A 23,836-nucleotide genomic window follows, 5' to 3' on the forward strand; every position below is an offset into this window, starting at 1 on the left:
TGCAATTGGAGTTAACCTTCCTCACTGTCCACCATGCCACCAATCTTGGTGTCATCTGCAAACTTACCAACCATGCCCCCTATATTCTCATCCAAATCTTTAATATAAATGACAAATAACAGTGGGCCCAGCACTGATCCCTGAGGCACACCACTGGTCACAGGCCTCCAGCTTGAAAAACAACTCTCTGCAACCACCCTCTGGCTTCTGTCAAGAAGCCAATTTTGTATCCATGTGGTATACCTGAATTTCTAGAAGGCATTTGATAAGATGCCAAGTAAAAGACAAGATTACATGTGCAGGGGTTAATGTACTAACATAGATAAAGGATTGGTTAGCTAATGGAAAGCAGATAGTGGGCATAAATGGGTAGTTTTCAGGTTGGCAAGCTGAAACAGATGTAGTACCACAGGGATCAGTGCTGGGGTCTCAACTATTTACGATATACATCAATAATTCGGATGAAGGAACTGACTATGTTTGCTAAATTTGCTGATGATATCAAGATAGGTAGGAAAGTAATTTGTCAATTGAGGCAAAGAATCTGTAAAGGGATAGACTGATTAAGTGTGGGAAATAAAATGGCAGATGGAGTATAATGTGTGAAAATATGAACTTATCCACTTTGGCAGGAGGAATAGAAAAGCAGTATACTATTTAATGGAGAGAAATTGCAGAACTTAGTGCAATCTGGGTTTCCTGGTACATGAATTATAAAAACTGAGTGTGCAGGTATAACAAGTGATTAGGAAGACAGATGGAATGTTGACATTTATTGCAAGGGGAATGGACTATAAAAGGAGGGAAGTCTTACTGCAGCTGTAGAGGGCCTTTGCGAAACCACATCTGGAATACTGTGTGCAGTTTTAATCTCCTTTAGTTGAAAAATGACAGAATTGCATTAGAACAAAAGAACAAAGAAAAGTACAGCACAGGAACAGGCTCTTCGGCCCACCAAGCCTGTGCCGATCATGATGTCTGCCTAAACTAAAACTGTATGCACTTAGAGCCCATATCCTTCCATTACCATCCTATTCATATATTCGTTTAGTTGCCCCTTAAATGCTGCTATCGTACGTGCTCCCGGCACCTCCCCAGGCAGCACATTACAGACATTCACCACCCTTTGTGAAAAAAAAACTTGCCTCACACATCTCCTCTAAACTTTTCCCCATTAAACCTATGTCCCCTAGTACTTGACTTTTCTACCCAGGAAAGAGCATCTGACTATCCACTCTGTCCATGCCATTCATAATCTTGTAAACATCTATCAGGTCACCCCTCAACCTCCGTCATTCCAGTGAGGACAAACCGAGTTTATCCAACCTCTCCTCATAGCTAATACTCTACAGACCAGGCAATATCCTGGTAAACATCTTCTGTATCCTCTCCAAAGCATCCACATCCTTCTGGTAGTGTGGCGACCAGAATTGTACACAATATTCTAAATGAGGCCTAACTAAGGTTTTGTACGGCTGCAGCATGACCTGCGAATTTTTATACTCAATGTCCCGACCGATGAAAGCAAGCATGCCTTCTTGACTACTTTATCCACCTGCATTGCCACTTTCAGTGTGATTGATGGACATGTACGCCCAGATCTCTTTGCCTGTCAATACTCCTAAGGGTTCTACCATTTACTGTATAATTCCTCCATGCATAGGACCTTCCAAAATGCATTATCTCACACTTGTCCGCATTAAACTCCATCTGCCATTTCTCCGCCCAAGTCTCTAACCAGTCTGTATCTTGCAGTATCCTCTGACAATCCTCTTCACTATCTGCAACTCTACCAATTTTTGTGACATTTGCGAACTTCCTAATCAGACCAGCTACATTTTCCTCCAAATCATTTATACATGCTACAAACAACAAAGGCCCCAGAACTGATCCCTGTGGAACACAGCTAGTTACAACCTTCCATTCAGAAAAGCACCCTTCTACTGCTACCCTCTGTCTTCTATGGGCAAGCTAGTTCTGTAGAACTGGGGAGAGAGCGGGTAAATGGAGTTGAAATCAACCATGATTGAATGGTGGAGTGGACTCGATGGGCCGAATGGCCTTACTTCCGCTCCTATGTCTTATGGTCTTATGGTCTTATGGTATCCATCTTGCCACCTCTCTTCTGATCTCGTGAGACTTCACCTTTCATACCTGTCTACCATGAGGTACCTTGTCAAAGACTTTACTGAATTCCATGTATATCCACTGCCTTTCCTTCACCTATCATCTTCGTTACTTCCTCGAAAAACTCAGTCAAGTTAGCGAGGCATGACCTCCCCTTCACAAAACCATGCTGTCTATCACTAATGCTTAGAGGAGATGTGTGAGGCAAGTTTTTTTTTCACAAAGGGTGGTGAATGTCTGTAATGTGCTGCCTGGGGAGGTGCCGGGAGCACGTACGATAGCAGCATTTAAGGGGCAACTAAACGAATATATGAATAGGATGGTAATGGAAGGATATGTTTCCAAATGTGACTAAATCCTGTCCCTAAGAATCTTTTCCAATAATTTCCCTACCACTGACGTGAGGCTCACCAGTCTATAATTTCCTGGATTATCCCTGCTGCCCTTAAACAATGGAACAACATTGGCTGTGCGCCAGTCCTCTGGAACTTCACATGTAGCCAATGAGGATTCAAAGATTTCTGTCAAGGCCCCAGCAATTTCCGCCCTTGCTTCCCTCAGTATTCTGGGGTAGATCCCATCAGGCCCTGGCAACTTATCTACTTTAATGCTTTTTAAGAGACCCAGTGCCACCTCCTTTTTGATATCGACATGACCCAGAATATCTACACCCTATCCTAGGCTCCTCATCCATCAAGTCCCTCTCTTTAGTGAATACTGAGGCAAAGTATTCATTTAGTATCTTGCCCATTTCCTCTGGTTCCCTCCACTATCCTTGACAGGACCAATCCTTTCCCTGGCTACCCTCTTGCTCTTTACATATGTATAAAATGCCTTAGGATTTTCCTTAATCCTGTTTGCCAAGGACTTTTCATAATTCCTTTTCGGCCTCCTAACTCCTTCCTTAAGTTCCTTCCTATGCTTTTTATATTCTTCAAGGGCTTCATCTGTCCTAAGCCTTTTAGACCTTATGAATGCTTCCTTTTTCTTTTTGACAAGGCTCATAATATCCCTCCTTATCCAGGGTTCCTGATACTTACCATGCTTATCCTTCATCCTCACAGGTACATGCCAGTCCTGAATTCCAATCAACTGACATTTGAAAGACTCCCACATATCGAATATTGATTTACCTTCAAACAGCCTTCCCCAATCTACACTCTCCAGATCCTGCCTAATGTTGTTGTAGTTAGTCAGCCCCTAATTTAACACCTTCGCCGAGGTCTACTCTTGTCCTTATCCACGAGCGCCTTAAAACTTACAGATCACTTCCCGAAATGCTGTCCTACTGAAACTTCAATCACCTGGCTGGGCTCATTCCCCAATACCAGGTCTAATATGACTCCTTCCTGTGTTGGGCAATTAACATACTGTTTCAAGAAACCCTCCTGGATGCTCTTTACAAATTCTGCCCCTAGCAGTAAGTGAGTCCCAGTCAATAAAGGGAAAGTTAAAATCACCCATCGCAACAATCCTGTTGTTTTTGCCTCTTTCCAAAATCTGTCTGCATATCTGCTCCTCTATCTCCTGCTTGTTGTTGGGAGGCCCATAATAAACCTCCAACATTGTGACTGCCTCCTTAGTCCTAGGTTCTACCCATATTGCCTCGCTGTCTGAACCCTCTGAGGTGTCCTCCCTCAGTACAGCTATGATATTCTCCTTAACCAGTAATGTAACTCCCCCACCCCTTTTACATCCCCCTCTAGCCTGCCTGAAACAACTGAATCCTGGAATGCTTAGCTGCCAATCCTGTCCCTCTTTCAACCAAATCTCTGTAATAGCAACAACATCATAGTTCCAAGTACTAATCCAAACTCTGAGTTCATCTGTCTTACCTGTTATACTCATCACATTGAAACAAATGTACTTCAGACCACCAGTCCCGCTGTGTTCAACAACTACTCGCTGCCTGCTCTTCCTCGTAATCTCACTGGCCTTAGTCTGTAGCTCTCCCTCAGTTATTTCTCCTGCTGACCCACTGCTCTGGTTTCCACCCCCCTGCCATACTAGTTTAAACCCTCCCAAGTGACTCTCACAAATCTACCTGCCAGAATATTGGTGCCCCTCCAGTTTAAGTGTAACCTGTCCTCCTTGTACAAGTCCCACCTGTTCCAGAAGAGATCCCAATGATCAAGATATCTGAACCCCTCCCTCCTACACCAGCACTTTACCCATGTGTTTAGTTGCACTATCTTTCTATTCCTATCCTAACTGGCACATGTCACAGGAAGTAATCCTAGAGGTCCTTTTTTTTAAACTTACTACCTAACTCCCCTTGCAGAACGTTGTCACTCTTCCTGCCTGTGTCGTTAGTACCAATGTGTACCACGACCTCTGGCTGTTCATCCTCCCCTTTCAGAATGTCCCAATCGAAGTACAGAAAAGGTTCACTCAAACTTTTTGGCTTAGTGGTATTATCGCTAGACTATTGATCCAGAAACTCAGTTAATGTTCTGGGGACCTGGGTTCGAATCCCACCACGGCAGATGGTGAATTTGAATTCAATAAAAATAAAAATCTGGAATTAAGAATCTACTGATGACCATGAAACCATTGTCGATTGTCGGAAAAACTCATCTGGTTCACTTAGGGAAGGAAGTCTGCTGTCCTTACCCGGTCTTGCCTACATGTGACTCCAGAGCCACAGCAATATGGTTGACTCTCAACTGCCCTCTGAACAAGGGAAGCTAGGGATGGACAATAAATGCTGGCCAGCCAGCAATGCCCATGTCCCACAAATGAATAAAACAAAATTAATTTAAAAAAAACTCTTCCTGGGATGAATGCATATGATGTATAGGTGAACAGGCTGGGCCTTTACCCATTGGAAGTTAGTAGAATGAATGATATCATTGAAACGTGTAAAATCCTGAGGGGATTTGATAGGGAAGGTACTTGGGGAAGATGTTTCTGCTTAAAGAAGATATTTCACTTGTGGGAGAGAACCAGTAATACAAATTACGAATAAGAGGTCTACCATTAAAGACTCGGATGAGGTGAATTCTCTCAGATGGCCGTTAGTATGTGGAATGTACTTCCCCAGAAAGTAATGGAGGCCAGGTCATTGAATTTTATTTAAGGCAGAGTTAGACAAATTTTCGGGAGTCAAGAGTCATGGAGAGGGTCGACAGCTTGGTAGAGTTGAGACCACAACCCAGATCAGTCTTGATCTTATTGAAGCGGGCTTGAAGAGCTAAACGGCCTCCTCCTGTTCATAAGTCCTTTTTCCGATGATTTTCTAAATGTCCTGCTACTATCTCTTTAATAATGGATTCTAGCATTTTCCAATGACAGATGGTAAATATATAGCCGATAGTTTCCTGCTTTCTGTTTCTCTCCTTTCTTAATAGCAGTGTTACATTGCAGTTTCCATTATACTGGGTCCTTTCCAGAATTTTGGAAGATTACATCCAATATATCCACTATCACTGCACTCCACACTACCAACTTCACCCTTATTGACTTCCCAATGGGAGTAACTAGAGAGTGACCAACTTTACTTCACTAGTCTAGGTGCTGAGGGTATCTTAGTGTTCCATCAGCTATCCTTGTCTGAGAACTATTGACTCAGAACAGTTAGCACACACATGAGATTTCTGGAGTGATGTGAGGATGCTTGTGGAATCAATTAAATTTGATTAATTATCTAGTGCCAGACACGTGGCACCTGCTCAATTCCAATGTAACATGGTCTCCACAGATTTCGACTAGTTCCATTCCTGACTGAGCTCAGAGCTGTGATGGATTGGGTCTGGACAGACACAACCCTTAGTCTCTCAAGTTGGATCTGTATAGAGGACATTTACGCCCATATTTTTATTCTGAAGTGCTGGCGTGAATCTGAGAAGGTAAGAAAGAAACATATAAATCATAGATCAATAATGTTTATGATTACATTTTTGGAAAAGGAAAACATTTATTCATAGTTTAATAATTTTCTGAAACATTCACTAAATGTTCTTGATGATTTTTCTCTGAGCTTTGCATTATTTTTTAAGTTGGAACTGTTGCATATTTTTCATATTTCACATTAACAAAACAATCATTGACACAATGGATGTAATTCTCCAACAAAATGACTAAGGGAGCGATCTTCCCAACTTGTCACACTGGTCGATCACTGTGGCAAGCTGGTAAAATATCGGAGGGTGGGGGGGGTGGGTGTGTGATCCTAGCTGCTCACCCACCGCACCTAATTTCTCGCCTCTCATGATCTTACCGGCACCAGATATCTGGTGAGATCAGCCTTGCACCCAAAGGGGGTGCAAGGCAGATCTCACTATTTAAAATATTGGACCGGGCACATGGATACCAATTGGCCGCGGAGCCATGCAGCTGTGGTGGGGTTTTATGGGCCACGGAGGCCGGCTATGGCTGGGGGAGACAGTGACAGGTTTCTGCACTTGTGCAATTGCACCCTATGCTGCAATCCACTGGCTTTTGGGCAATTTAGGCAGATTCCAAGTTTGACTAGATTTTTTTGACCAAGTCGAATAAGATTCAATTTTTAAGTGACCCAAAAAAAAGCATGCATTTCTCCCGTTTTCACGCTCGTTCAGAATTTAGAATTTTTTTGGTAAGAGAGACAAAAAATCAGGCTTGCGCTTATTTCCCGCCACTCGCGATGTTACTGGCCCTGTTTTGCTGGCAAAAATCAACCTTGCGCCTGGAAAGAGTGCAAGATTGATTTAAATATTCATCAGTTAATTTAAATAATGATTAGTGCATCTCAGAAACAATCACCTGGACTTAACTGCTCGCCGGTGGAGGTCCTCACTGGCAAGGACACGTATGTTCCTCACCAATAGTGACCTGACGTGATGGCCTCACCAATGGGACTGGAGGCCTTTGAAGCCTCTGAGCGGTCAGGCAGTGCCCCTTGGGTCAGCAATCGTCCAGGATGGAGGGATATTGGGGGTGGCAATTGGTCGGCTGGGGAAATCAGATGTGGTGGATCGGGAGTGGCGATTGGCCGTGGGTAGATTGGGAGTGGCGATCTGTGATCTGGCAGGGGGCTGGAGATCGGATGAGGTGGCAATGGAAGAGCAATTGGTGGGGGCGAGGTCCACGGGGGGATTGGGGGAGTGACAGATCTCCCAGTACACTGCGTATGCATTGTGCACAACGCAGTGGGAAATCGGTGCCTGAACAACAGCACCCCGACAGCTCAGCAGGCGGCTTCCTCAGCATGAATAAACTCCGCCCTCTTCCCCCTGCTGGCGATGACCATATCTTGCCTCTTTTTTTTTCTAAGTGCCGTATGATTGTGCCTGGGAGCTCGCCCAAAAAATAGGTGTAATTCTCTCCCGTTTTCATGTTTGTTCAGCACCTCGAAATTTTTTGATAAGTTCGCCCCTTAAGTGTCATCTCCAGCATGAAACAGTGCAGTTCCCATCGGGTTGGTTGGTGCAATCCTGATCACAATTTTACAACTTTTATTGAATTGCAGTGTGAGTGAGAGAGGTAGGGCTTAAAGACACTGACAAGGACTGCTCCTCAGAAAACAGAGCACCTCAGATTAACATTTAGTCCATACCTTCATCACTGGCATCAAAAGCACAGTCCTCAATCACCGGCAATATCGGGATTCCCCTCCCATCGCTGGCATCAAAGGCCCTCCCCTCCCTTTCACTTGTGTGAATCCCCACTATCGGCTCGCTATAGGCTCCGCCCTTTCAGCCCTACTGCTTGGCAGTACCAACCTGACAATATCCCTGGCACCATGCTAGGTTGGAACTGCCCATCCATGACCACCCAGGGGCACCAGTGGCCTCCAAGCAACCAAGCATGATCATCACGTTTGGTCTCCATTTATAGAGACCAGTAGCAGTGATTCCCACCAGCTTCCTGTTGTTCCAGTGGGTCGGTGAAATCCAGATTAAATGAAGATTTAAATATGCTAACCTGCTTCACGCCCTCACGAGGCAAGAACCAGATTATATTGCCTCGGGTGGAGTGGAAAGAATCCCAAAAGGTGTTCACCCCAGCGCAAATCGCGTTTGACCCCTTTCGCAAGATACTCTGGCCATAATGCTATTTGCAGCTGGGCACATGAGGCTGGAGAATTGGCCCCACTGTATATGCTAGCATAATGGTTTATGTGCTTCAGGATTTGTGTAATCATGGAACAGGGTTGGTGGCTAGCGGATGAGAGGGCATGAACCATTTCGCAATTCATAACCTCAACAGTGCTTTAAAATCCTGCAGACCTATTTTAAATTAATTAATTTGTTTTAATAGTTTTAAAATGCCTTTTAGGTAAAGTGTATTAGTATTGAGGAATGGAACTCTTCCAACGCTGGCATCCAATGTCGGCATGAACTACACCAAGATCAAGTATTATACAGTCGGGTGCAACTTAAGTGCTCTCTACACAGCCCCAAAAACAAATCTCAGCTCACCCTTAAAAGAGTACATCCTAACGGAACACTTTATTTTCTGTTTCCAATACCAACCATGCAGAGACCTCTCTGACTGAGATTGACAGCCAATTACTGCTAAATTATAAAGAGTTTTTAAGTTCCTATCCAAAATAAACAATGTACATGATTGATGCCTTCAGATTTGACATTACTTTCATATGGCAGATGCTTGGACCATTCAGTTTAACACCCCAACTGAAATGGCTCTAGGATGTCTTGTTTAATGATCTGTTTTTTTTAAACTTTTGTTTGGGTTTCATTACAGAGATATCCTCAGCCACGTGGACAGAAGAAAAAGAAAGTTGTAAAATATGGCATGGGTGGCCTTATCGTCTTCTTGTTAATATGCATTGTGTGGTTCCCACTCCTCTTCATGTCCTTAATCAAATCTGTTGCTGGTGTGACAAACAAACCTTTGGATGTTTCTGTTAAAATAACCATTGGAGGTTATCAGGTAAAACAAAGGCTGTATTCTTTCTAACACAAATTGTATACCAATGTAAACATTTAAAAAAATGCCAGAATTTTACGATCCTCCCAGTGCTTTTTAAAGTTGGGGCAGAGGTGGGAGGATATTGCATGGATGGGAATCTCTCTGGGACCCACTCTGAATGGGATGCAATTTTTTTAGTTATAAATTTATTAGTATCACAAGTAGCTTACATCAACACTGCAATGAAGCTACTGTGAAAATCCCCTAGTTGCCACACTCCAGCGCCTGTTTGGGTACACTGAGGGAGAATTTAACATGGCCAATGCACCTAACCTTTCTTTCGGATTGAGGGAGAAACCCAAAGGAAACCCATGCAGACACGAGGAGAATATGCAGACTGTGACCCAAGCCGGGAATCGAATCCAAGGCAGTGAGGCAGCAGTGCTAACTAGTGTGCCACCATGCTGTATGGTGGGAGGGGCAAGACTTCAGGCAGTGAGCCCACCCTTGCCCCAATTGAGTCATTAAGTAGCCACTTAATTGCCATTAAGGGCCTTTTCCCATCCACGCTGAATTTTTAGGCTGGTGGGCAAATAACAGATCAGGGCAAAACAGAAAAGTAATCAAGCCTACATCTCAGGCAGAAAGGTAGGGGAGCAGGGAGGGCCTCCATCTAAAGCATCCTTCCGACTGGGGAATCCCTCTCCTCAAGCCAGGAGATTTCTGGACCACCCTCTGTCCTATGGCCTACCCCCTGAGATCTCAAATGCCACCCCATGACCCTTCAGGCATCCCCTACCCTCACCTCCCAGCATCCCCTACCTTTCCCTCCCCTGGACCCTGCCACTTATCTTCACTCCAACTCCTTGAACTTAGTTCCAGGCACGTTACTTTAGTGTCTCTTTCAACCATTGCAGAGCTGTGTTTGGAGGGGCTGGAGTACTGCTGGCCAATTTGATTTGCTGGCAGCTTTGCAAATCAGGAATTCTGCCTAAGTTAGAACAGATGGCCAACCTTCTGCCAATCAATGCTCATTAGGGCGTGAAGTGGGCAACAGGCCTTCGGAGTGGGCAGGAATTTGGTCCCTGCCAACTGAAACAACTATATGATGACATCAACAAGTTCCATCCCACCATCAGACTCACCATGGACTACTCTTCGGAATCGGTTGCATTCTTGGACACACGTATCTCCATTAAGGACGGTCACCTCAGCACCTCACTGTACCGCAAGCCCACGGATAACCTCATGATGCTCCACTTCTCCAGCTTCCACCCTAAACACGTAAAAGAAGCCATCCCCTACGGACAAGCCCTCCGAATACCCAGGATCTGCTCGGATGAGGAGGATCGCAACAGACACCTCCAGACGCTGAAAGATGCCCTCATAAGAACAGGATATGGCGCTCGACTCATCGATCAACAGTTCCGACGCGCCACAGCGAAAAACCGCACCGACCTCCTCAGAAGACAAACACGGGACACGGTGGACAGAGTACCCTTCGTCGTCCAGTACTTCCCCGGTGCGGAGAAGCTACGGCATCTCCTCCGGAGCCTTCAACATGTCATTGATGAAGACGAACATCTCGCCAAGGCCATCCCCACACCCCCACTTCTTGCCTTCAAACAACCACGCAACCTCAAACAGACCATTGTCCGCAGCAAACTACCCAGCCTTCAGGAGAACAGTGACCACGACACCACACAACCCTGCCACAGCAACCTCTGCAAGACGTGCCGGATCATCGACACGGATGCCATCATCTCACGTGAGAACACCATCTACCAGGTACACGGTACCTACTCTTGCAACTCAGCCAACGTTGTCTACCTGATACGCTGCAGGAAAGGATGTCCCGAGGCATGGTACATTGGGGAAACCATGCAGACACTACGACAACGGATGAATGAACACCGCTCGACAATCACCAGGCAAGACTGTTCTCTTCCTGTGGGGGAGCACTTCAGCAGTCATGGGCATTCAGCCTTGGATCTTCAGGTAAGCGTTCTCCAAGGCGGCCTTCACGACACACGACAGCGCAGAGTCGCTGAGCAGAAACTGATAGCCAAGTTCCGCACACATGAGGACGGCCTAAACCGGGATGTTGGATTTATGTCACATTATCAGTAACCCCCACAGCTTTCCCCCTGGTCTTGCAGAATCTCACTAGCTGTTCTGTCTGGAGACAATACACATCTCTTTAACCTGTGTTGAATGCTCCCTCCACCCACATTGTCTGTACCTTTAAGACCTGGCTGGCTGTAGAGATTCGTATTCTAATTAGTATTCTGTAACTTGATTTCTGTGTCTGTGCACTGTTTGAGAGCACATTTCCACTTCATCTGACGACGGAGCAGTGCTCCGAAAGCTTATGGTATTTGCTACCAAATAAACCTGTTGGACTTTAACCTGGTGTTGTGAGACTTCTTACTGAACTCTCCAAAATGACAGGGACCGAGACCCACACCCCATCCTAAAAATTCAGACACAAGTGTATTCAATAAGGTATGAAGTAAACTGTGAAAAGTTAGCTTTCATTTCCATACAAAGATTTCCATAATTGTAACAAATTTCAGCTGGATTCATTTTAGTTCATTTCAGAAGTGTGAAGGAAAGCAATTCATTAATTTAAACCAAGTAACAACAGAGAACAATAAATTGCAAATTAGCCAGTCTGGGATGGCACGGTGGCACAGTGGTTAGCATTGCTGCTTCACAGTACCAGGGACTGGGTTCAATTCCCGGTTTGGATGACTGTCTGCGTGGGTTTCCTCCGGGTACTCTGGTTTCCTCCCACAGAGTAAGAAGTTTAACAACACCAGGTTAAAGTCCAACAGGTTTATTTGGTAGCAAAAGCCACACTTAATAAACCTGTTGGACTTTAACCTGGTGTTGTTAAACTTCTTACTGTGTTTACCCCAGTCCAACGCCGGCATCTCCACATCATTCCTCCCACAGTCCAAAGATATGCAGGTTAGGTGCATCAGCCATGCTACATTCTCCCTCAGTATATCTGAACAGGCGCCGGAGTGTGGCGACTAGGGGATTTTCACAGTAACTTCATTGCAGTGTTAATGTAAGCCTACTTGTGACAATAAATAAACTTAAACTATATGATGTTGAGGGGAATACAAATGAAGTCCAATTCAAAATTCTTTTGTCACAAAACTGATTTTAACTTGCAGTATTCCCTTGAGTTAGTTGAAGAAAATTAAAAGGAGTGTAATATTTACTAAAATAAACATTTGAAATGTAGAAACATAAGAAATAGGAGCAGGATTTGGCCATTCTGCCCTTCGAGCCTGCTCTGTCATTTATTATGACCATGGCGATCATCCAACTCAGTAATCTGTTCCCGCTTTCCCCCATATCCTTTAATCCCTTTAACCTCGAGCTATATCTAATTATTTCTTAAAGAATTGATGTAGAACAACCGTGTCAATAATGAGGCAGCTCAGATAGTAACTGACTGAGTGGGCGAGACAGCCTTCTGGAAACATAATTCAATCCCCCATTATATGGAGTGAAAAAACAGAAGTTTTATGTAGGTGTTTGGAAGCTAAAATAGAAGAATCTCATGAAAGGAATGAGCCCCAGTATAGCCCAGTTGGTCTGAATGATCTGAATCTGTGCTATATGACTCCATGTAGCTCATAAACTGTTTTTTCACTTGAAGACAAAAATCACCACCCCTTGTGTTACTCCCCTGTGAGTCTCTTTTGTGGTGAATTTTAATATAAGTTGCCATATTCAAACACAGGTTCCAGCATCCACAGTAATTTTTTATTTTAGTGACATATTCAAATCTGTGTTTCTTTTCCTCAAGCCCATCTTTACAATGAGTGCCCAGCAGAAGCAGCTGCACGATCTTACTCCGAGTCAGTACAACACACTCTTAAGGAAATATACTGATAATTCTGTAAGTACTTTCTGCATCATTATCATTTATATGCTGTGTGGCAGACTGGCACAATTTCAAAATTTCCAGGTGATATGAAACTTGGAAGCATTGTGAACAATGAAGAGGATAGAGTGGAACTTCAAAAGGACATAGACATGTTGATGGAATCGGAAGACAGTTGGCAGGTGAAGTTCAGTGTGAAATGATTCATTTTGGTAGGAAGAACATGGAGAAACAATATAAAATAAAGGGTACAATTTTAAAGGGGGTGTAGGAACAGAGGAATCTATGTGCATAAGTTGGCAGGACAAGTTTAGAGAGCAGTTAATAAAGCATACAGTATCTTAGGCTTTATTAGTTGGGGCATAGAGTACAAGAGCAAGGTGGTTATGTTGAACTTGTAGAAGACAGTAATTTGGCTTCAGCTGGAGTATCATGTCTAGTTCTGAGCACCCACTATGTAGGAAGGACGTGAAGGCATTGGAGAGCGTGCAGAAAAGATTCACGAGAATGGTTGCAGGCATAAGGAAGTTATGAAAATAGATTGGAGAAGTTGAGACTGTTTTCTTTGGAGAAAAGAACAATGAAGAAGAGATTTGATAGATGTATTCAAAATTATGAATGGGCACAGAGTAGATGAGGAGAAACTGTTCCCACTCATGAAAGGATCAAGAACAAAGGGGAATGGATTTAAAGTAATTGGCAAACAAAACAAAAAGTGACATGAGGAGAAACTTTTTTATGCTGTGAGTGGTTAAGTTCTGGAATGCATTGCCTCAGATTCTGGTGGAGGAAGGTTCAGTGAGGCATTCAGAAGGGAATTGGACTCTTATCTGAAAGGAAAGAATGTACAGGGTCATGGAAGAAAATGGCACCAAATGATTTGCTCATTTGGAGAATCATGCAAACATGATGGCCGCCTTCTGTTCTGTAACAATTCTGTGAAATGGAAGAATAGGTTTTTGTCTCTTAATTTGGCAGAGGGGATTGGTAAATTCACCAATTTTGATTCTTGATTCTAGTTAAATAAATGGAATTAAATCTGTGCAAATCTATATCGGATAGACAATCTACTACTTTAGTTTATCACTCAGAATGTTAAGTTGAAACTCGACCCTCAGGATTGTTGGCCCACCCATCCTTCAATTATCTTCCCACAGATTTTGACTGTTAACTTTTGTTGCGAGTCAAATAGTATCTCACCAAATGCTCATTATATTTTGTATAATTGCTGCTATCCAACTGTGACAGCTGAGTCTAAACCTGTCCTCAAATGACATTGACACTGACATACTTTCTAACATGAGTCATTAGATTATCAGTGGAAAGACTAGGTGAAATATTATGGGACAGCGGGGTCTCTCTTGCTGTTTGAAGAGTGCTGGAGAACCTATGTTGCCTTCTTTGCAGAATGCCTGCCAAACCATGAGCCAATCAGATAGGTGAAATACCAGTGGCAACCTTTTGCCAGCATTAGGACCTTGAGAGCGGAGGTCTTGCCTTTCAAGAACTGCCAGCCAATCAGAGGTCTCCTGCTTAAAAGCACCACAGGAAAGACACTCTTTGAAGGCCCAGGATAATAGACCAATCCAGGCCACAGGAAAGTATGGCGAGGGTTTTTGCAGGGTGGGATCACTGGTTTGGGGTGCTCTCAGCACCCCCCATACCCACACCTAGTTTCTGATGCTGGGTCTCTTGAGCAGGCACTGAATGCTCTTTGAAAGAGGGTCTCTCTCCCACTCCTCAAACCGACTTTCAAGACGTAAAGGAGCCCACACAGGTTTACTTGCTTTGCACACCACATGCCAATAGGCCTGCCCGCAGCAGGCTTGATACCAAATACCAGTGTTTGCTGGGGACAGTATAGAGGGAGCTTTACTGTGTATCTGACCCCGTGCTGTATCTGTCCTGCGAGTGTTTGATGGGGACAGTGTCGAGGGAGCTTTACTCTGTATCCAAAAGAAAGTCAATAACTTTTCCCAAAGGCCGGGGAATCTAAAACTAGTGGTATAGGTTTAAGGTGAGAGGGGAGAGATACAAAAGTGTCCAGAGGGGCAATTTTTTCACAGAGGGTGAACAAGTTGCCAGAGGTAGTAGTAGAGGCAGGTACAATTTTGACTTTTGAAAAGTATTTAGACAGTTACATGGGTAAAATAGGTATAGGGACTAGCTTAGGAGTTTGAAAAAAAGGACAAGTTGGGCCAAAGGGCCTGTTTCCATGCTGTAAACCTCTGACTCGCTGCAGCAGGATGTGGCCCTTAAGCGGTCGTTAATTTTCCAATTATGGGCCTCACTTGATGGTGGGTAGGAGATCAGGAACCTGTGATAATCTGCAACAGGCTTTGCTGTGGCTACCTTGTTTCATCATAGCAGTTGAAGGTCCAAAATCAGTTGAGAATGGCATGGATACATGGAGTTCATAAAGTAGAAATTGAAATAGGATGCAAACCCACGCACACATGAGGAGAATGTGCAAACTCCACACAGTTACCCAAGGCCGGAATTGAACCTGGGTCCCTGGTACTGTGAGGCAGCAGTGCTAACCACTGTGCCACCATGTTGGCATAAACTCCAACCTCTTTCTCCCTTGCCCAAAAGACAGCATATCAGGTTATAATGTATCTTAAAAGGCTGTTCAAAAATATTATGAATTTTTGTCCCACTCATTGTAATTGGACCATCCCTTTAAATTTGAATTATGTGCATTATATCCTCCCTTATCAATGGTGTCATGTGGAGATCTACCTGAGTTTGCACCTGAATTTGTGAACTTAGATAAGAGATTTGAATGCATTTTACAGTTTAGATTCAAATAGGTCATAAAGCAGTGCTAAATAAATTAGAACTGACATATCTGAAGGTGAAAGTCATCCCCATTGGATCACAATAAATAACACCTATGTTTATTGCTCTCAAAAAATGAAGTTGATAGAGATAAAATACACAGTGAATTCAAGAGCTAATTGTATTTTTTCTTAGGCTGCTATGCAGTTCCTGGAAGCGTACATGAGAGAAGATATTCTGATTGCAGAACTTGAAGGAAATTCAAATTCTCTCTGGACTATCAGCCCACCAAGTCGGGGGAAGATGATGGAAGAATTAAACCAAAATGCTTCAAAAATCTCCATTGTTGTATCTTGGTCTGTTCAAAGGTAAAATAGTATGAATGTTTGATTACTATTACATTTAAGTGTACACATGATGAGTTGAATTTTATCAGCCCTTTGGAGACAGACTGGGAGGCAAGATGGCTCATAAAATGTTGCAGGTAGTTGGTAGGGTGGTGCACCCATTGTTTTCGTGCCACCATGGCAATGGCAGGGAACAAGGCGGACAACTGTCTTGCCCAGAGCCCAATTGAACAACTTTAAGGGCCTGTTCCCATATCCGCTGGCATTTAACCAGCAGCGAGGGAAGACCGCCAGGTAAATCCAGGCAGTCCCCCAACAGATGCCAGAAGTGGGGGAGGTCTCTATTTTTGGGCACTTGTTAGCCCTCTTAGTAGCCCCCAAAGAGCAATGGTGTTGCCGACACTCTCAAATTCCACTCCCCTCTCCCAATACAGTCTCCCAGATGGGCACCAGTGCTCCCAGACTCTATTGATGTGATTGTGAGGGCACCACATCCACCTTTTTCTCCTGGTGCAGCTGCAGAAGTGGCCATTGCTCCGGATGGATTTGTTGAGGAAGTACCTGATAAGATTTAATATTCATTTTCTGCTTTACGTAACAGGTGAAACAATTATGGCATCAACAAAGTATAACCAGATTTTCTGCTGCTACATAATTCATCACATTATTTTCCAACCAGTAAAATAAGTGGATGAAAAATCATGTCTTGGTGAACACATTACCAGAAAATCTCAGTCTATAACTTGAGTCATAGTCAATTTCAAATAGATTCTCCAGGTCTGCTAGCTCCCAGCTAGTATTGCAATGGCCGGGAGAATTGGGAGTGGAAAATCAGGTTTCACTTCAGTTGCCAAACCCATTGCAACCCTCCCAGGCTGCGCTCCTGGCCCCCATTGGGTTCCTGCCCATAGTGTATATTTAAACTCAATACTTTCAATATAATTAGCAGGTTTGAATTCCAATTCAAATAGCTCTCGCTATTCACCCTTCTCCAAGGTGGGATCTGCACTGGGCAGGCTTTTGTGCAGGTGCTCGCAAGAGTTGAACCCCAAGGGTTGAGGAAGCACCACTCAGCAATGAGAGGCATCCCCTCCACATCACACAGGTATGAGGTTTATCCGACCTGACCCCCCCCCCACTCAACCTCCCTTCAGGCCATGTGCCATGACAGTGCCAAGAGTGCAGTGCCTCCTGGCATCCTAGCACTGACACCCTGGCCTGGCGCCTTGGGTCCCAAAGGGGATCAAGAGAGTAGGTCAAGTGGCCATTTGCCCCATTGCTGTTGCCAGGCTGCAAAGGATGGGACCCTCAAGGGTACTTGGGTTGGGGCAAGGGGTAGACCACGCCACTTCCTGCTGGAGCAGGGCTTGACTGCCCCTTCTAGTCCTGGCAGACCTAAAGATCACCCCTGGCATGGTGATTTCAGGCAGCCCTGTACAAATACAACTGCCTGATGGCATTGGCAGAAATGGCTACCACAAAATTGGCACTGGGAGACCAGTTCCCATCTTCATACTTGGGGGCACCCTTCAAAATATTGTGTGACAATACCACTGTACTAAGTGGGATGGATTAAGGTCAGAATATAGCAGCTCCAAACTGGGCATCCATGAGGAGCTCTATGTGATCAACAGTAGCAGAATTGTATTTCAGCACTTTCTATAACTTCATGGTCAGCATATTCCTCACTCCTCCAGTAACATTAAGCCAGATGATGAATCCTCGTTCAACAAGCAGTGCAGAAGAACATGCCATAATCATCACCTGGCACATTCTCCCCGTGTCTATGTGGGTTTTCTCTGGGTGCTCTGGTTTCCTTTCACAGTCCAAAAATGTGCAGACTGGGTGGATTGACCATGCAAGATTGCCCCTTTGTTTCTAAAGATGTGCAAGTTAGGTGGATTGGCCATGGTAAATGCACGGGGTTACAGCAAGGGAGTTAGGCCTGGGTGGGTGGGATGTTCTCTGAGTCGGTGCAGGTTCGATGGGTTGAATGGCATCCTTCTGCACTGTAGGTATTTTATTCTAACTAGTTGGACCTCTACTCCTTTGGTTAGGTGTTTGCCCAAATGATCCCCTTAAAAATAGCATCCAACTACTAATTACCTTTTTACAATGAAAGTATACATCAACTGATTTTGTTACATTATGCCCACTTAATATTTCCTTGCAAATTATGAGCCAAGACTTAATATAGAGATTATGGGCTAAATTTTACTGATTCTCAAATTGTGGGAGCAGATACAGAGGGGCTTGTAAAATGGCGGGAACCCTTTTGGGTCAGCTCCTCTACCAGTGGTGATGTTTTACAGTGGCAAGCAGGAAGCAGGCTGACAACCTCTTAGAAAAAGCCTCCCTGGGGCAGTGGAGCCAATGGCTCTATGGCCCAAAGAGAAGGCCATGGACAGAAAAGGCACTAACACCCCATGGTTCCAACTATATACCCAGAAGGGTTGCCGCTTTGTACTGTGGTGCCTAAAATTTAATTGCTGTTTTGCCAGTTAGGAGACTGCATTGGTAAAATTAACAAACCACTCCTGCTGTCTTCAAATGCTGACATGCAACTTGATTTTTGACTCAACCTCAAGCCCATGGGAAAATTCAGCCCTTTATTGAATGCAAATAAATTGAGTTTGCACATTCTTCCTGTGTCTGCATGGGTTTCCTTCAGGTGCTCCGGTTTCCTCCCATACTCCAAAGATGTGTGGGTTAGGTTGATTGGCCACACGAATTTGCCCATTAATGTCAGGAGGACCAGCAGTGTAAATAGGTGGGGTTACGAGGATTGGATTTGGGTGGAATTGTTGGTGCAGGTTCAATGGGCCAAATGGTCTCCTTTTGCACTGTAGGAATTCTATGATATATTTCCTTCCCAGAATTTCATTATATTTCATCATGTATTAAGAAAATTTAAGTTTTGTTTGGTTCAGACACATTTTATGAAGCAGAACATTTTCAACTTATAATATTGTTAACCCTTTGTCCTAATCAACCAAACCACTTTATCATTTTATCTTATGATTCTTTGCTTATTATCTGAGAGTATTCATGTTTCAATATTCATGGTGTACATTACAATCAGCTTTCAGTACATTCAATTCACAGGAATACCAGTCTTGGTGGAAAGTCAGAAATTGCTTCCGATAAACTCTCGTTTGAAATTCAACCGCAGGCCAAAATAGGACTTGCTGCATTGCTCGAAGGAAGTGAGAACAAATCTGTGTAAGTTAATCATTTTAGTTAACTTAACTACACAACCAATATTTCATGTTTCAAGGTTTTTTAAATCAATAATCTTTATATTAATTGCAAACCTTGTTTTAAAAATCAAACACTTAAATTCCTGGCATCTATATTTTTATCATACAGTGCTGGGTTTGGACTTTGAGTTTTGTCATCTGATCTCAGCAGAAGAATTGTTTTGTTTGCTGAATATAACCATATGGCGAGTGCATTCTTTGTGAATGTATTTTTAACAGCAATTCAGAACCAGGACCATTCCATCATGTTATATGACAACATATTTTGTTAAAATGTTTCTTGATTTAGCGCAATGAACATACTTTGAAAATTTCTGAAGTATAATGAATGGATTGAAGGATTTTACAACACTAACACCTTGCATTTATATGCTGTTTATGTTGAAGAATGTACCAAGAGGATTCATAGAAGCACGATGAACATAAAAATTGTTGAGCCAAATATTAGTACGGGTGGCCAAGACTGGGTGAAAATGGATGACCTTAATGGAGGAGAGGATGGTACTGGCAGTGTTTAGGAAAAGAATTGCAAAGGGGACATCTGGACAACTAACAACATGATCATCAATAGGTGGGAGGGGTTAGGTGTGGTGAAAGAAGGAGGGATGCATTAAAGGAACAGAGCTTGATGTTTGGGAAAGGTGAGGATTGTGAATGGAGTGGCAATTGAAACCCTGGAGAAAGTCAGTGATATGGAGGACTGTGGTCATTGGAGGATTTTAATCCAGGGATGAGAATTTTGGGTCTTTAGGATCTCAGAAACTAATGCAGGTCAGCAAGAACAGGATGATGTGTAACTGTGCAGGGTAACATAAAGGGAGCAGAACTTTAGATGAAATCAACAATGTTTTATGGAATCAAAAGAGAAAATGCTGGAAAATCTCAGCAGATCTGGCAGCATCTGTAAGAAGAGAAAAGAGCTGACGTTTTGAGTCCAGATGACCCTTTGTCAAAGCTGGTTTTATGGAAGATGGGAGCAACGGACAATTTTAGTCTGGAAGTAACAAAGGCATGACAGTTTTTTTATCAGCAGATGTGCAAAAGTAGGAACCAGCATGGGATATTTTAAATGGAAATAGACTATTTATGATGGAGAGCATATTAACTTGAAAGCTGAGCTCAAGGTTAACCAGATGTCAATGTTGTGAACAGTCTGGCTCAACTTTAAACATGCATTAGCTGCAGGAGGGACCCTCCCTGCATCCCTGACCTCATTAGCCCTGTTTAAAGATATTAGCATGGAATTCTGAGATGAGGTGCTTTAGTCATTCTTTCACTTTTGCAGAAAAAGTGGATTTATTTATAGTGTTGTTGAAGGAGTTGAAAATTTGTTCAGAGTCAAATAAAGTGGTGCTGTAAGTTTCTAATCGAGTTCAATGAAGGTTGAAGGCTTAGTGGCAGAGAGCCTGCTATCACTCATGGGATCTATAGTTGCAGTCCCTCTTAGGGTGCAGCACAACAGAGAAATGGAGCACAGACAGCAGGGCGGGGAAACTATGAGCAGAGGAAATGGAGTGGAGATGCCGGCGTTGGACTGGGGTGAACACAGTAAGAAGTCTCACAACACCAGGTTAAAGTCCAACAGGTTTATTTGGTAGTAAATACCACAAGCTTTCGGAGCGCTGCTCCTTCGTCAGATGGAGTGGAAATGTGCCAGAGGAAATGGAACAGGGCACTCAATAGAATGTTGTACTCAGCCATGATATCTATGGAGCACTTCTGCTTCCTCCACCACAGACGGGCAGTGTCTGAGGTAGCTATAATTTGAAAGAATATGATCATTCAACTGACTCTCCGGCACTGCTACTCCAGATGAGTCTATTGCAACAGAGCAGTGGGAGGATGACTCCATCCACGGCCGCTTTGATCACAGTGTCCTTTGATTTCTGTGTATCAGGAGCCTACCAGACTGGAGCCAACGACATTGGCAGCATCTCACAGTTTGCCATGCACCATTGCACTAATGAGATAACAGAGGTTGTATACACAAGGAAAGAGGACTGTCTTCTCTGAAGCCAGAGAGAAGCAGGAGGGGCAAGAATGTGGCTTGTCTAGGATGGTGGGATTTTTCAATGGTGCAGGGTGCCATGGGCTGCAGAAACATGAGAACCAAATGTCAGCGGGAAAACGTGTTGGAGTCTAAAGGATACCACTCTCTTCACGTGCATTTGGTGTGCAGCCATGCATAAAGCTTCATGTCGGTGAATGCCCGTTGTCCTGTCGGCACCTCTACACCAGTCTGACATTCAAATTACCACAACAAATCAGAGGCTGACTGGTGACAAGAGCCACCTCCCAGATCATTAGCTTTGAATTACCCTAACAACTATTGGGCTCTCTTCCAGGATTCAAAGCTGTTGAGAAACTGGTGAATTTTCTTTTTTGCAGGTGTTGCATTCCATTAGTTTAAGTAGGGAGTACCTTGTGGAAAAAAATGCCTTTTCAGTGGCTAAAGATTTCCTGGGTGTGGAAGAGATCACTCGGAGTGGTTTACAGAGGGTGGTTAAAATGAAGCTTTTGGATTTGGTGAACAAGCTGCAACTGACTGTAACTGAAGAGGCGAGGAAGGTAGAGATAATTTTGGCAGAGATAATTTGAAAGCTCAGCATTTCAATTTACCAGAAACACAGATTGAATCATTGGAACTGGCTAGAATTCAATTATAAATGAAACAGCTGCAACAAGAAAAAGTATTTAAACAGTTTGAATTGCAATTAAATGCAAAAGAAAGAGATAGGTAAAGATGTTAAGATCTTAAGGGATGCAGAATCATGTCAATCTGCAATGATGATGGAGTATTTCCAGAAAAGGTGGAATATGTGAAATTAATGGTGAAAAGATTAGTGTTTCATTGTGTAAGCTAAGGTTAGAGATTCCGATGAAAAGTGATGAATTGATAGTAGAAGTAATACGGAAATTACCTTTTTCAGGGATTCCGTTTACCCTGGGTAACAATATAACTAGATCACAGGTGGAAGTGATGCCTACTGTGGTTGAAAAGCCAGTGAAAATCAAACAACTGAGGCGTTGTGGGAAGAATATCCTGGGATGTTTCCCAACAAAGGTTGAGACAGGAAGAGGAGAAATCAGGAGTAAAGATAAGGAGGCTGAGGTTCAGTTATCAGAAACATTTTTTTTCCAGATGGTTGATAAAGAGCAAGAATAGATGGAGAATGAAGTGGATATCTTTAATTCAGGAAAGCTGGCAGAATTGCAACAGAATGATGTAGGGATAGAGCAGTTCTACCAGAAAGCAGACACAGAAGAAGAATCTGAGTGGATACCAGAGTGTTATTATATTAGAAATATGGGCGGGATTTTATGTCCTTGCTCATCCCGAAACTGTAAAATCCCACCCGAGGTCAATACCTGCTGTGGCAGGCGGGATAGTAAAATATTGGCTAATGTCTTAATGAGGAAGTAGAGACCTTTACATCTTTAGGCAGGTGAAAAATGCGCAGTAATTCATCAGTTGTATTACCGGTAGGTTATAGGCAGGAGATATTGCGGTAGCGCATGAGGTGCCAGTAGGAGGTCATTTAGGAATAAGGAAAACTCAAGTGAAAATACAAAAACAATTTATTGGCCTGGACTGCATAAAGATGTAGTAGAATTTTGCTGTACATGTTACGAATGAGGGTAATGGGAAAATCTCAAGTGGCAATCAAATCAGCACCCTTCATACTCATTCTGGCATTTGAGGAACCTTTTACTAGGATTCTAATTGATTGTGTGGGTTCCCTCCCTAAAACAAAAAGTGGGAATCATTATTTGTTGACCATAATGGGTGTGTTTACTGTTATAGTTCAGGTCAGAAACTCCAAAGTGTTTTGTGAAGTCAGCCTGAATCATAAGTTTTGCATCTTGAATTTTGTTAGGATAAGCATGAGATGTTTCACTTTAGGTATGATTCAAGTGACCCACTAGGGAACTTTTATCAAACCAAGTTTATTTAAGAATATAGTCAACATGTACAGTAAGAAAATTAGCAAGAACTTTTATCAATTACAAACAGAAACAAAACAACCACAATAATGTATAACACTTAACCAATACATATATCAGGTATTCCAATCAAAACCAACATCCAAATAAACAAAACCCTTCAAACAGATTTATCACTGCACAGGCTAAAGCCCTCATAATACCGGAATCCAGTTCCCTGGCTTGAATGCTGATTTCAAATGATCTTGAAAACTCAGAGCAGCTTGTAATCATCCGCTCCCTAAAACACCAAAAACATAGATTCTTTACTGCAGCATGGCAACAAGCCTTTCTTTCAGTTAACTGGTAAAACTTTTGAAGCAAAACAGAGAAGAGACTTCTTTCAGCTATGCTTCTAACATTGCAGCCAAAACAAAACTAAAAACAATCCTTGTCACCTGACCGACACACAGCTTTTTTTTCTCCTTCCAGCAATGACATCACCCAAGGCTGTGACCATGATTTTTTTTAAAACCCTTAAAGGTACACAAACCTCACATTACTAGATTTCTGGAGGCCCTTTCATTATGTAATATTTCAGCTAAAAGAATTGTAGACTGCCCACAGAAATCCAATTA

General features: G+C 43.2%; 1 protein-coding gene across 2 annotated transcripts in view; it reads left to right on the top strand.

The window, feature by feature from the left end:
* The window catches only part of piezo2b (piezo-type mechanosensitive ion channel component 2b), an 825,142-nt gene that overhangs the window by 775,737 nt on the left and 25,569 nt on the right, over positions 1–23,836 (top strand). For both annotated transcript variants that reach the window (XM_078215732.1, XM_078215730.1), the window contains 5 exons: positions 5,828–5,975; positions 8,815–9,003; positions 12,809–12,901; positions 15,863–16,035; positions 19,120–19,236. In XM_078215732.1, the coding sequence (XP_078071858.1) occupies positions 5,828–5,975; positions 8,815–9,003; positions 12,809–12,901; positions 15,863–16,035; positions 19,120–19,236 (720 nt within the window). The remainder of the gene's footprint in view (positions 1–5,827; positions 5,976–8,814; positions 9,004–12,808; positions 12,902–15,862; positions 16,036–19,119; positions 19,237–23,836) is intronic.

This window comes from Mustelus asterias, chromosome 7 (genome assembly GCF_964213995.1).
Source record: "Mustelus asterias chromosome 7, sMusAst1.hap1.1, whole genome shotgun sequence".
Lineage (NCBI taxonomy): Eukaryota > Metazoa > Chordata > Chondrichthyes > Carcharhiniformes > Triakidae > Mustelus > Mustelus asterias.